Source organism: Mus pahari, chromosome 23 (genome assembly GCF_900095145.1).
Source record: "Mus pahari chromosome 23, PAHARI_EIJ_v1.1, whole genome shotgun sequence".
In the NCBI taxonomy this organism is placed as follows: Eukaryota; Metazoa; Chordata; class Mammalia; order Rodentia; family Muridae; genus Mus; species Mus pahari.
Window position 1 is genome coordinate 19236187 of NC_034612.1, and position 13759 is coordinate 19249945.

The 13759-nt window shown below is 50.2% G+C and overlaps 1 protein-coding gene across 2 annotated transcripts in view; it reads left to right on the plus strand.

Moving 5' to 3' along the window:
* The window catches only part of Adgrd1 (adhesion G protein-coupled receptor D1), a 113193-nt gene extending 101847 nt beyond the window's left edge, over positions 1-11346 (plus strand). For both annotated transcript variants that reach the window (XM_021187134.2, XM_021187135.2), the window contains 5 exons: positions 6476-6567; positions 8227-8353; positions 8681-8722; positions 8988-9080; positions 9992-11346. In XM_021187134.2, the coding sequence (XP_021042793.1) occupies positions 6476-6567; positions 8227-8353; positions 8681-8722; positions 8988-9080; positions 9992-10087 (450 nt within the window). In that variant the 3' untranslated portion in view covers positions 10088-11346. The remainder of the gene's footprint in view (positions 1-6475; positions 6568-8226; positions 8354-8680; positions 8723-8987; positions 9081-9991) is intronic.
* Positions 11347-13759: the final 2413 nt, after the last annotated feature.

Here is a 13759-nt window from a genome sequence, read left to right on the forward strand (position 1 = left end):
AAGAAAGAAAGAAAGAAAGAAAGAAAGAAAGAAAGAAAGAAAGAAAGAAAGAAAGAAAGAAAGAAAGAAAGAAAGAAAAAAAGAAAACAGAAAAGCGTTGACTGACTCCAAATGCGTGCAGGGTGTGTGTGTGGGGGGTGCATGTTGTAGTTAGTTCTGCTCTAGCTCTGGCTGCCTCTGGCTGGATTCTGGTGTAGAGATGGGATGGCATTTTGTGCCCCCTACCTCAGAAGATGGTGGGATTTGTACCCTCCCGAGCCGTGCCCCCATTCACCCGGGAGTGCTCCGCCTTACTTCCAAATGAAGGAAGCAAGTTTTGGATGTCAAGCATGGCCTGACCCCATTTGGGTAAAAGCTCTCTGCGGGCACTTATTCTCTTGCAAGAGGGAAATGGCAGAGAAAATGTGGGGCGGATACTCCTGAATGGTGGCTCCCTGGGGAGCCGTGGGGAATGGCGGCTGCCCCACGCTTAGACTTTGTCTGCATCTAAAAACACACCGCACAGGCTAGCACAGTTTTAGAGATTTACTTTTTTAATTTTTATTTATTTATTTTTTTTATGTGTATGTGTGCCTAGGGAGGCTAGAAGCTGCTGGATCCTCTGCATTACAGGCAGTTCTGAGGTACCCAGTGCAGATGCTGGGAACCATCTCAGGTTCTTCCCAATCACCTCTCAAGCCCAGACAGGGTTTCTCTGTGCAGCCCTGGGAACTCGCTCTGTAGACCAGGCTGCTCTCGAACTCAGAGATCCACCCGCCTCTGCCTCCCAAGTGCTGAGATTAAAGGCGTGTGCCACTCTGCCCTGCTGGCTTGCAAGCTTTTCAAGTAGAGCCGTTTTTTTTTTTTTTTTTTAGAAAGTGGGGTGCTTCTGCCAGAATACTGGCTTCACCGGCACTAGTGAGGTCTGGCCCGAAGGCTCGGAGGTTGTGGGCAGTAATGGGTGCCTGTGGGGTTCCTAGGCTTTGAGCTAAAGAGAAAAGCAGAACCAAGTCCTTCAGCATCAGGACCCACCCCCATCCAATTTGATGATGCTAAATGGAGCCCTTGTCCAATAGAGCAGCAGTTCCCCAGGGCTTTAACTGCTCAAGCTCTTGCAAGAAAAGTACCACAGAGCAAGGGCTTGAATGAAGAACATTATTCTCTTACTGTCACAGAGACTAGATATCTGAAATCAAAGATTTAGCAGGTCCCCCCTCTGCCCCCCCCATCTCCTCTCTCCTTGGCCATTGGCCTGTGTGAGGCCATAGCTGTTTGATTACAACCCATACAAATGGCTTCAGTGTAATATATCACTTCTCTGAATGCCCTCACCTCAACATGCAGAGATATTATAACATTATGAGGCAGAAACTCCGTCACAAAGGATGCAAGGCAGCCCAAAGAGCTTGGACACCGATGTCCCCAACCGTGACAAGAGACATCAGGGAGAGAATAGGTCTTGTCACCCAGCACACTACTTCACCTAGGGGAGCTCGGAGTGCCACCTCCAACCACACCAGGAGAAGGCAGGGCGAAGTCTGATCTGGGGAGTCCACGGTGGTTTCTGGGTACCCGAGTACCATAGGTACAAACCTGAGGTCTACGGGTCTCCCTTTCTCTCTGGGTGTCTGTGTGCAGGGTGGAGAGGGCAAAGGCAAGGCCTGGAATGGGCGGAACTGGTCCTATTCCGAAGTGATGAGAGGCTGGGGGAGGAGGCCTTCCCAGGGAGATTCAGACTTGACTCTTTAAGATGAGGTCCTTCCCCACGATGGCCTTTAATGAGGAGATGACCCTTGCTTGTTCAGACTGGTTTATTTGATGGTGGATATGAATGCGTACACCTTACTCAGGGTGAACGAGGGATTAAATACCTTTTTTTGGAAAGGAAGGCCCAGGAAGGGAAGCCGACCCACTCAGGGCCTACCTAAATACCTCATTAACATGCAGAACTCCAGGTGTTTATGCTAAGTGACTGATTGCCTGGTCATCTCAGTGGGGTGCTGAGGTTACAAGGTTCAGAGATGGATAAGGAGTGGCCCGACTCCTGACAACCTCAAGTCTCTGAGATGTCCAGGGTCTGAGCTCAATCAGCCTTACCAGTTCCTCTATCTGGTGGCATAACCTGGTTTCCCGACAGGGTATTGCAGCCTGTGCCCCACAGTGGCCTGGTCTGTGCCTGTCTCAACCAGAGAAGGAGGATAATGGCTCCAAGAGGTCTGAGAAAGAGAAGAGATTCCGGGTTCTCAAAGTTCTTGTCTTCCCTGAGAAGCCAAGTATAGACACATGACTATGTAGCTGTAGATGCCGAGCTACAGGCCCATAGATCCATGAGGCCATACACAGAGATATAGGTGCATCAGTCCATGCTGCGCAGAGCTATAGGTCCATAGATCCACAAATCCACAAAGCTACAGGCCCATAGATCCACAGATTCACAGAGCTGCAGGTCCATACATATGTTGATATACAGAACTACAGGTATAAGTCCACAAATATAGACACAGAGCTATAAGCCCTTAGATCTACAGATCCACAAAGCTACAGGCCCATAGATCTACAGAGTCACATTGCTGCAGATATAAAGAGCTATGGGTACATAGATCCATGGCTACACAGAGCTACAGGCACATTGACATGTTATAGCCAGAGCTATCGGCACATAGATCAATGCTATATAGAGCTGTAGACCCATAGATTTGCAACTACGCAAAGCTACAGGCACATAAGTCAACAGCCACATGCAAGGCTATACATAGAGTTCCCAGGCAGTCACTGGGAATGGTGGCACACACCTGTAATCTCAGAAAGACAATATCCATGTATACCATATCCATATATACTATATACAAATATATACACATATACATATAATGTCTGTGTATGTATGTAGATGTGGATAATTTTTCTGTGTAAAATGCTTATGAACATTCCTGGTTTCCCCCCACACACACACACACACAAGCTCCTAGATGTCCCTGAGTTGACAGAGCTGCAGAGCCTGGCCCAATCCCAGAGGCCTCACCTACCCTTCCTCCTTCCTCCCCAGAAGTCACCATGATCTTTTCCTGGGTCATCCCGGCCTGTGGGCTCTATTTTGAATGTCCGCTGTGCAGTTCTATTCTTCTCTTCGGAAACACAGCTTGGAATCGTCTCTCTGGTGTTGGCCCTTAGTAGCTTGTCCCCATCCTGACAGTTCCTGCAAATCAAGGCCAAGGCCCTGACAGCCACCTCACACAGCTTCACTACCCAGGCGGGGCCTTTCCAGTTCTGCCAGAACGTGGGCCAGAGTGAGCAGAGTGAAGCCAAAGGGGCCAGGCCCACTCTCCTTTGTACTCTCGATTAAGTGGTTCAAAGGCCACTGGCTCCTGTCTCACTACACAGGTTCAAGACCACCCTCTCCCGATGCCACTGCCCACAGGATGGTCTCTGCACGGTAACAGATGCAAAACCACAGATGTGTAGATAAGTCAGTACAGATGTGGTGGGCCAGGTCCTAGGTCTCCAGATGAAATCAGACACCCTGGCTGTGTTGAGGGCAGAAACAAAACCCAGAAAAACCCTATCAAAAGAGACATGGTGATGAGTCAGGCCAGAGAGCAATATGAGCAGCTCTGCTGCTGTTGGGACACTGTGTAGTTTTTTGTTTTTTTTTTTATGAGATCAGTCCCCCAAATCCCAAAGTGATCGCCTGCCACATTTACGTGTTTGTGAAACACTCTTATCTTGAGTCGATCGTCTTGTTGGCAGCCTGGTTTAGGAAGCACGGGAATACGGAGCTAAGTCTCTGGTCTTTGATCCGAGGAGGCCTGAGATGGCATCACCTTCTACAGGGTCCAGAGGAGGTTCTGTGACCTTGAGCTCATGTGACCTGCCCATCATGGTGTAACTTGTAAGCTCATAGGAGGAGCTGGGTAGTGTGACCTCTGACCTCAAACGAGGTTCCCAGACGCTCCCCTAAAGGCAGAATCCCTGCTGGCCCATCACTGTCCCTGAGTCAGTAGAACCTAGCTGTGTGACAACCCCCCCCCCCCAGGGATGCTGTTGACATGTTCACTGAAAAATAAAAAATAAAAAACGAGTTTCAGGTAATTTTCCGTTTAATTTTTAATTGCTCCAAATTAAAAAGTAGTTAGGCAATTTGATTTTTAAATTTGTTAACAGACATGGTTGAGAAAAAAAATCTTAGGAATATATGCAAGACATCAGAATATATGAACAATCTTTGCCTGTGTCTACTACCCTGCCCCCGCAGTGTGAATGCTCCTCAACGGAGCAAGCTTGGTACTAACTTTTCGATCACCATGATTTTTCTACAGACTGGGCACCTCCAACTGTATGCTCACCCCAATAGTGTCTCCTCCTGGGAATACAGGACCTCATGGCTTTAGACAGGCAGAATTGCCAGGACTATGTCATAGGTGTGACCTACAGAGCCCCAGGGTCCACATCTGTAATCTGATGGTGCATAGCCATGTGCTTCTAACCATCAGCCAGCAGGCTCTGCAGGTGTGTGAGGTAGCTGAGCTATGCATTTGCAAAGTGAAAGGGGCAGGCTGGCAGCATGCCAGTGGGAAAGTGGCTCTCTCTGCCCACCCCACCCCTCAGCCCCCAAATCAGGGGAAAGGCAAGAATTGTGTTGTTAAAAAACTCCAGCACTCTGGCATTCAAATGACAAGGCAAGGCAGGTGGGCCAGAAGGGTCTGTGACTTTGTGGCCCAGAGTCGCTAGCTCTCCATTCTCCCTTGATGACACAGAGGGTGCCCTGTGGGATATGGGGCACATAGCCTGGGGGAACCCTGACTGAATATGGCAGGATGTTCTCAGGTGCCAATGAAGGTGGCGGTCTGGGGTCACCCCGAATAGCTTGTCCAAGTATGAATATAACTAAATCTAAAAGCCATTGCCCCCACAGTCTCTCCTTGCTCCCGTCAAATGCAGTTTTCTGGCCACTGTCATCTGTTGTAGGAAGGCTGGAGGGCAGCCGAATTACTGAACACTGTGTGACACTGTGCTTGCTGGCTATGCATTAACCTCTCCCATCTTCTCCGACCTTGGGAGACTCTGCTGTTACCCAGGGCAACAGGCACAGAGGGAAGGTGATGGTTAAGCTTTTGTTCATGTCTGATGGTAGTACAAGCAAGAGTCTAGACAAGACAGGCAAAGTACCCACAATGCCTCAGCACCTCAGATTTTTTATTTTGTTTTGTTTTGTTTTGTTTTGTTTTTTATTCTTTCTTTCTTCTCCCCTCCCCCCTCACCCCCCCCCCCCGAACAGCATAGCACAGACCCAGAATTGTCTCATCTGAAAACCTTTAACAAAAGGCTCTGGATGACTGATGGGAGCTGGGAGGAGGCAGAGGGGAAAGGGTTGGAGTGGAAAAGTACCAGCTGGAACCAGAGAGGGGATAGCATCTTACATCTCCCCCCCCCCCCAATCATGCATTCTATGCTGGGGTGGGGGTGGGGTCCTCGGAATGGCCCACGACTCATCCACCTGGTCTACTAACATAGGCACGTAGCCGCAGGGCTGTGGGGTTGGAGGTCTGGAGTGCCAACCTCTCTAGGATTGCCAGGTTCGGCCGCTCACGAGGCTGGAGAGGCCAGCAGCCTCTCTGTAAGGCCTGATGGTGAAGATGGCTAGTTCTAAGGTCGTGAGCCTGTAGCTGGCTTCATGAGAATCATGAGGATTTTAACACTTAAGGGAATAGGCTCTGGCCACACATAGCTCTCACAACCCCCTTCCTCCTCCCCACCCCAAGAGTTACCCTCAAGCAGAGAGAGACTGGGGGGGAGGGGTCGTTCCACTTGCTAGTCCCACCTTGTCCCTTAATACTTAGAATCCAGAAGAGCTGCTAGGTAAGAGTCTGCTGGGTGAGAGTCTGAGTCTTGGGAGTGCTGACTTAGGATGGGAGCCATCCAGCAGGTCCCTACCCAGGAGCAGGGGCAGGGGCAGGAGCAGGAGGAGGAGCAGGGGCGGGGGGCAGGGGAGGGGGCAGGGGCAGGAGCAGGGCTGGGCACAGAAAACACCCAATAAGGCTTTCAAACATCACATGTGTGGGCGTTGAGAGCCAGCTGCCACATGTGGACTGGGGCATCTCCTCTTTGGCATCTCCTCTTTTTATAGCAGCCCGTCTTTCTCATCCAGTGGGAAGCAAAGATTCCTAGGACCCACAGAGGTGTCCAGGGCCAAGTGGAGTGAGCAAGCATGAGATGAGCTTTGAGCTGGTTTATCTGACCCCCAAAGGTCACACTCGTTCTTCTTGCTCCGATGCTGGTGGGATGCGAACCGAGCCCCTGCCTTGTCTGCCTTTGCTCAGGAGCATACAGAGGGGTGGGCGTACGGGGTATCTGTCCTGCTCAAAGCCTGAAGACCTGCCTTGAATTTCTTCCCTCTGTGTTCCCTGCTGGTGAAGGAGTCACGACTGTGGGGGCAGGTTCCAGTGTGTCCTGTGGATAGGTCTGGCTCCTGACTGTCTCCCTCTCTCCCCCCTTGCAGGTCAACATTGTTATCCTGGTTGCTGTGACGAGGGTCATCTCCCACATCAGCACCGATAGCTACAAGATACACGGGGACCCCAGTGCCTTCAAGTGAGTTGACCTCAACTGTTCCTATCCCGTGGGGGCTACTGAAGGTTTCAAGAGGGACACAGTGTTGCTCCCCAGAGCTAACACCTGAGTCTTCAGCTGGCTCTGCCTCCTCGAGGCCTACATGGACAGCCTTTGGTTTGGGTCCTTATTCTGTTCCTTATCTTGGTGATGCAAGGTCCCAGGGCAGCTGTAGGGGCCATGTATTGATACCTTCCTGGCTGGAAGGAGGTGAGATGAAGACTCCCGATAGGAAAATCTGACTCCTAGTTTCTACAGCAATGGGCCCCTCTGACCTTAGCTTCCTTCACAGTGGGAAGGGAACAGCAGGACCCTGCCCCAAGGGATGCCCTTGTGAGGGAAAAATCCCCAGCAAGCCATGTGCCATGCATGCTGGGCTGCCACTAAGGGAGGAGGGATCTTTGCAAGTGTCCCCATACCCCATGGGACTGACATGCCACTCGAGGCTGCCTGGGTTCCTGGTGTTTATCCACTGGGACCAGCCAACAGCAAATGTCAGAAAAACCTACAGCCATTGGATGTGGCAGAGGGAGACGCAGCGATCATGAAATCCTGATCCTGGTAGAGACCCCATTCATAGAGATACTGTCTCCTGGGCTCAGTTCCCATTTTGAGCCTCTCCTCCTCTGTATGGGATTCATGCCCAAATCCACAGTGCCCTGCTACAGGCAGAACATCAATGGCCAGAGTGTCTTCCTTCTTATATAGAGGTTGGGGTATGGGACTATGGTGACAGTGGCCAGGCCTTGTGGCAAATGGGGTAAGATTCACTCATGAAATCCAAGAACCTAAAGATTCCCAGCTCTTCTTGACCTTACAGAACTGTAAGCACCCTGTACCCTAAGGATCAAGGCTGAGGACCCCCTCTCAGGTGACTTGGGATCTCTTGTGGAGACAGCTAGGATGTCAGGCTGCTGGCCTCCCGTGACTTTAAAAAGGGAGCAAAAACTATATATAAGCCACAACAAATCAATGAGATAATTATTCTAAACACAATAAATTAATTTGACAAGTGGAGTCAGCTCTCTTGGGCTTTTCTGTCCCTGGAACCTTCTAGGCTATGCCTTGATGAGGAAGTAACCTCGTGGCGGGCCAAGGGCATTTCCGTTCATCTTCTGTCTAAGGGGTGGGGGAGCCTGGGTTTGTCCTCTGTCCACTGTAGTCTGACCAGGATGGGGCCTGTTCCTCCTCACTCTGTCCTCAGACCTACAGCTTCCAGGGGGTCAGAGTCACCAGTCTGTCACCAGCTCTCATACCCAGCCCAGGCCTTTGCTCCTATCTTAGCCAGGCAGCTACACTACCGAGGTTGGCACTATGCCCAGGACGCTTATACTTCTACCGCGTTCTTCTACCCACCGCCTCTCCCAGAGCCCAGCTAGGAGGTCTCTTCATCACCTAGCTGCCTCTGCAGAAGAACCACCAAATGCTGGCCCTGTTTGGGCTCTGTGGGGCTTCAGAGATAAGCGTACCCTGGGATAGCAGTTTGCTGGCAGCATTTCCGCTGAGGAAGCCACTGCCCACTATGCCCTCAGGTGTCCCCAGACCAGCCAGTCTCATTCCCTACTGACCGGGTACCCTTAGGTCCTCCTGACCTGGTTTGCCTGCCCACTGCCTTCATGAGAGTCACTGTCTCTGTTCCAGGTTGACAGCCAAGGCTGTGGCTGTGCTGTTACCCATTCTGGGGACCTCATGGGTATTTGGGGTGCTTGCCGTCAGTGACCGGGCCCTGGTCTTCCAATACATGTTTGCTATACTCAACTCTTTACAGGTAAGACAAGCCTGTAGACCAACAGGCATGGGACACCCTGTAGGCATGGGACACCGTCAACTCCCATCATCCCAGCCGGGTTAAGAGGGCGTCTAGTACCCTCTGCTTGGAAATTGGGGAGACCATTAGGCTCTTTGTTCTTCCCCGAATGGAGTCATCTGGAAATTCCCCTTCCCTGGGGCTGCTGACCTCAGGCTGTGGGTCACACCAAGCCTGCCTCCTCCCTGACAGCGAGCTGTGCCTACACCAACCTCAGGCTTCCATGATGGAGGGCCCTTGTGTCAATGTGTGGTTCTGATGCTGTCTTCCCTTTTCCTTCCTTCCCAGGGCCTCTTCATCTTTCTCTTTCACTGTCTCCTGAACTCAGAGGTATGTCCATCCCCTACCCCCTGACAGCTTCAAGTAGCTTTTTACTTCTGTAAGGGCACAGAGAGAAGGGCCGCACTGTCTAGGGTAATATGACCCTTGTCAGGCTCTGTGTAGGAACCAGATGTTGACATTGGGACCACCTTTGATGCCCCTGCCCTTACGTTGGGTGCTTGGGGCTCGTGTCACAGCAAGCCCCTAGACCCCTCGGGATTTGATATTTCAACTTCTGGAGGACCCTCTAAGGCTTCTCCTTCTGCCTTTGAAGGTGAGGGCTGCCTTCAAGCACAAGACGAAGGTCTGGTCCCTCACGAGCAGCTCTGCCCGTACCGCGAACACGAAGCCTTTCAGTTCGGACACTGTGAGTCAGATTCGACCCTTGAGTCCTTTCCCTTTGCTTCACTAACCTCTTCCAAATGCCTTCCTCCTTCCTCTCGCCATCTTCAGGGCTCCGGTTAGTGTGTGCCCGTCACCAGGACCAGCCATGCTGGCCCTCAGCCTGGCGACAAACCTGCTTCGCAGGTGGACACAGCCTCTGCTTAATGAAGGATGCATGGTGCTGTTAGCCATGTTTCAATACAGCATTCTGCCCACAGCTCCCTCTTCTCCAGACCCCTGGAAGGGCCTCGCCTTCCATATAATCCACTTACCTGCCGCATATTAACACCTTGCTCTAGAGCAGTGGTTCCCCAACCTTTCTAATGCTGTCTTAACGCTTCATGCTGTGGTGACCCCCTAACCATAAAATTATTCTCATTGCTACTTCATAACTATAATTTGCTACTATTATGAATCATAATGCAAATAACTAATATGCAGGATACCCGATATGTAATCCCCCAGTGGGTCACGACCCACAGGTTGAGAACCACCGGTCTAGCGTTTCCTTCCCAGATGGCACTAGGCCAAAGTGTCACCAACTCATGGCCAAACTCCCACCTTGGCCATTTACCTAATGGCCATTGTCTGTCCCCTCATGGGAATAAACTCATGAGAGCAAAGACAGTCCCAGAAGTCCCTGGTGGATGACATCTTCCACCAAGAGAACTTGCCTGACTAGTGAGGTGCCAAGAACCTGGGCTTGATGGGGCAGGAACCTTCACAGGGTGCTCTGGTCTGGACCCTTTGGGTGTTCAGAGCCTTGTGTCTCAGAAGGGCCTCCCCCCTCTCGCCCCTCGACCTTCACAAGACCAAGACCCAAACCTGTTTGCCCTCCATGGAATGAGTTCTACCTCTCAAAACTGTCTTCACGCCTCTTTCTGTGGTCTGTAGGTCAATGGGACCCGGCCAGGCACGACATCTACGAAGCTAAGCCCTTGGGACAAAAGCAGCCATTCTGCCCACCGTGTCGACCTATCCGCTGTGTGAGCAGGACAGCCTCCATTCAAAACAAGCGCCTTCCCCGAAGCAGAGAAAAAAAAATGTATACCCTACCTATATCATGGGTTCCTCTCCTCCTTGATACCTTGGCCTGGGATAATGGTCCCCACCTATAACTGTGCAGAATGTCCTGCCTGGCACTGCAAGTGGACTCAGGGTGGTGTGACCAGTGATGATGTGGCCCTCCTTCCCTGGTGTGGTAGGCACTTCTGTCCTTTGTGGGCACCAGAGTGCAGAGTAGCCCATGGTGACCACTAAGTCCGGACCTCCCTTGTTATCATGTGCACAGAGCACCGTCCCAGCAAGGCTGTGTTAAATGACATGCAAAGATGGGGCTACCAGGGGACATCGCCTCAGCCTTGAAGGGGACTCACAGTCCTGAGGGTTACTCAACGTCCTATGGCTCTCCAGAGGGTCCACAGAGGTGGTAGCCGAGCCATGTGGGGGAAAGAAGCCAGCACCAATTGGAATGTACATCTTCACATAAGGGGACCCTAATTGAGCCATCACCCACCCTAGCTATACAGCCAGTTCTGGGCTCTCCCAACAAGGTCCACATGGAGATGGGGACCCCTGAGGATTAAGGAGCAGGCTGTGAAGGGCCAACCAGTGTGACAGGAACCTAAGTGTCTGTGACATGCACAGCCTAGATGGCCAGTCTGGCCCCAATACTGGAAAACTCTCACTTCCCATAAAATCCCTAACAGCCCTGAGTCCCTTCTTAGGCCCACGCCTTACTTGGCTTTAGAATATGTTTCCGCTCAGATCTTTTCAGCTTAAATGTTCTCTGTTCTTTTCTCCACTGTAATGAAGTAGAGCCAAGGCCTGGCCTAGCCAGGCAAGCACTCCACACTGAGCCACACACACCCCAGCCCCTCAGTGACAACTTCCTACGGGCGTCCAGAAGCCACAAGGCTGTAAGGCCAGACTTTGTTCTGGCTAAGCCAGGACTGAAATCGATCCGCCAAATGGGGAACCTGTGACCTACCCTCCTTCAGCCCTTTTGGCCAATGCAGGCTGAGGCCATGCTGAGACTCCGTATCTGGTGATGAGTCCTGTTCTAGAGAATGTGGCCTCTGCTCAGCATCTCGTCCCTCCCTCAAACCAAACACCGGTGACCCAGGGTCCGACCTGCCCTGCTGAGCTCCTAGTAGTGAGAACACTGTATCCTTCCTGTGCACACTGGGCTCCCACTCCAGCAAGGCAGACCAGGCCAGTTTTTTATTCCCAGTGGGATTCTCAGTTTCCGGCTTTTTTTTTTTTTTTTTTTAATACTTGCTCTTATGTAGCTGATATATCAAGGGAAGTCAAGAGCAAAACCTGTCTCGGCTTCCCATCTCCAGTGAGTGAAAGCGTGTGCTTTATTTATAGGCTCCCGGCTCTGGCTTCTGCAGTCATTTGTTATCTGTGTATAATTTGGCCCTACATAAATTAGGAAGAATGGTGTGTGCGCGTCGTTTACGGCAGAGGGACGATGATGGGTCGCTGCTATAGTGAAGACATGTTGTGATTTTGATGAAATAAACTCTTAACGTCCTTAACGAGAGCCTTGAGCGTCACAATCTGTGGTTAGTGGTACCCGAACGGGAGGGCATCTCCAAAGTTTAATCGCTTACTGTATATGCGGTATATTCCAGCCCAGGTGTCTGCATCCTAGGGGTCTGGGTGGGCACCCCAGGGCAGACTGCAGGCTTGGGGAGGAAGGGGATAGCAAAGGGGACTGTCTGGCTTGGGTCCTCCTAGGTTGATTGGTGCACAAGATATAGACAGTCCTTCTAAATGCGTTTTCTCATTGGCTGTAACAGACTGGTTTTCTTCCTTCCTTCCTTCCTTTTTTTTTTTTTTTTTAAGATTTATTTATTTAATGTAAGTACACTATAACTGTCTTCAGACACCCCCAGAAGAGGGCATCAGCTCTTATCATGGATGGTTATAAGCCACCATGTTGTTGCTGGGATTTAAACCCAGGACCTCTGGAAGAGCAATCAGTGCTCTTAACCGCGGAGCCATCTCTCCAGCCCCCAGACTGCTTCTTTATGCCGCTAAAATTAGCTGTTGGTGGTAGAGTGGGGTTTGGGTTAATACTTGAGGGTTTGGCTGATGTGCAGCCTGGCGGATGTTTAATCCCAAAGGCCTCGCTTTACTGTAGGTCCCGCCTGCTGATTCGTAGTCACTCATTGGTCAATGGGTTGTAAGTGACAGTCATAGTAAGAGATTAATAGCAGTAGTAGTGATTAAACAGCTATACCAACATCAGGAGAGGTGTGACCCTGATCTCCCTCTTAATGAACTGGGAGACTGGGAGGCGATACATACCTGGGAGGCCAGATGAAGTGGGTTGGTGACCTGGGCATCATAGCATAGCTTCAGCCTCCCAGATAAGCACTATTCGAACCTATCACTGTTGATCTCATGACCGAGGTTGCTGAGTGATTGGCAGGTGGAAGCCTTTATAGCATGGGTGTGGCAGACGAGCAAGCAGGGGACTTATACAGTGCTGATACAAGACTAATGGGCAGGAAGCATATTCAAACAGCACGGGTACTATACACTAATAGGTTTATCATGGATATGGTGGAGCATGTGCTAGACTGATAGACAGGAAACATACAGGATGCAGATGCTTCAGGGTAACAGGCAGGAGGCATATATGACGTAGGCAGAGGGGAAATCCACATTCCAGGTAGATAGGACATCACAGAGTAAGATTTTAGGACATCCCTCAAAAGGGCATGCAGTTAAAAAAAAAATCAATTACTTACCTGGAATTTGTTTGTTTGTTTCTTTCATAGTTTTAGACTGTGGTAAACCACAAATAGGGAAAATAGTAAGAGAAAACTGGATACGGCAAGATGCTACAATGTTGCCGTAGCTGAATGGTTACTTCTTTGTTTGGTTGGTTTTTGGTTTTTGTTTTTAAGATTTATTTATTTTTAAGTACACTGTAGCTGTCTTCAGACACACCCGAAGAGGTCATCAGATCTCATTACAGATGGTTGTGAGTCACCATGTGGTTGCTGGGATTTGAACACAGGACCTCTGGAAGAGCAGTCAGTGCTCTTAACCTCTGAGCCATCTCTCCAGCCCTTTTTTGTTTTTTGTTTTTTGTTTTTTTTTTTTGTGTTTGTTTTTTTGTTTTTTTTGGTTGTTTGGTTGTTTTTCAATTAGGAAGCAAACAGTGCTTTATCTCACCTTCTCTCATTTCTTCTTGGGTATCCCACTACTGGGATTCCGTTCCTCCTGCTAATTAGGGTTTATGTCTAACCTAATTGTTTTCTTCTTTCTGAAGAAACTCACCATTTCCAGCAAGGAAGGCATGCTGAGGACCAGTTACCCAGTCAGCTTGTCTGAGATAGACTTTATTCTCCTTTTCTTCATAGGACAATTTTGCTAGAATCTTGCAGACACTGGTGTGATATCTCTGAAGTGCTCAGATATGACCCTCCCCCATCTTTCTGAGCAGAGTTGAAAGGAAGTCCTTGGTGATGTTATTCTTGATGCTTTCTGGGTAAACTGGGTTTCCCCCCGACACACACACACCCTCCTTGCCTGATGACTTAAGGAGGGGTTATTTGGGGTCTGCACAATTTTACTGATATGTCTTGTTTGGCTTTCCGAGGATGAGTCCATGCATGCATGCGGGCGTGCGTGTGTGTGTGT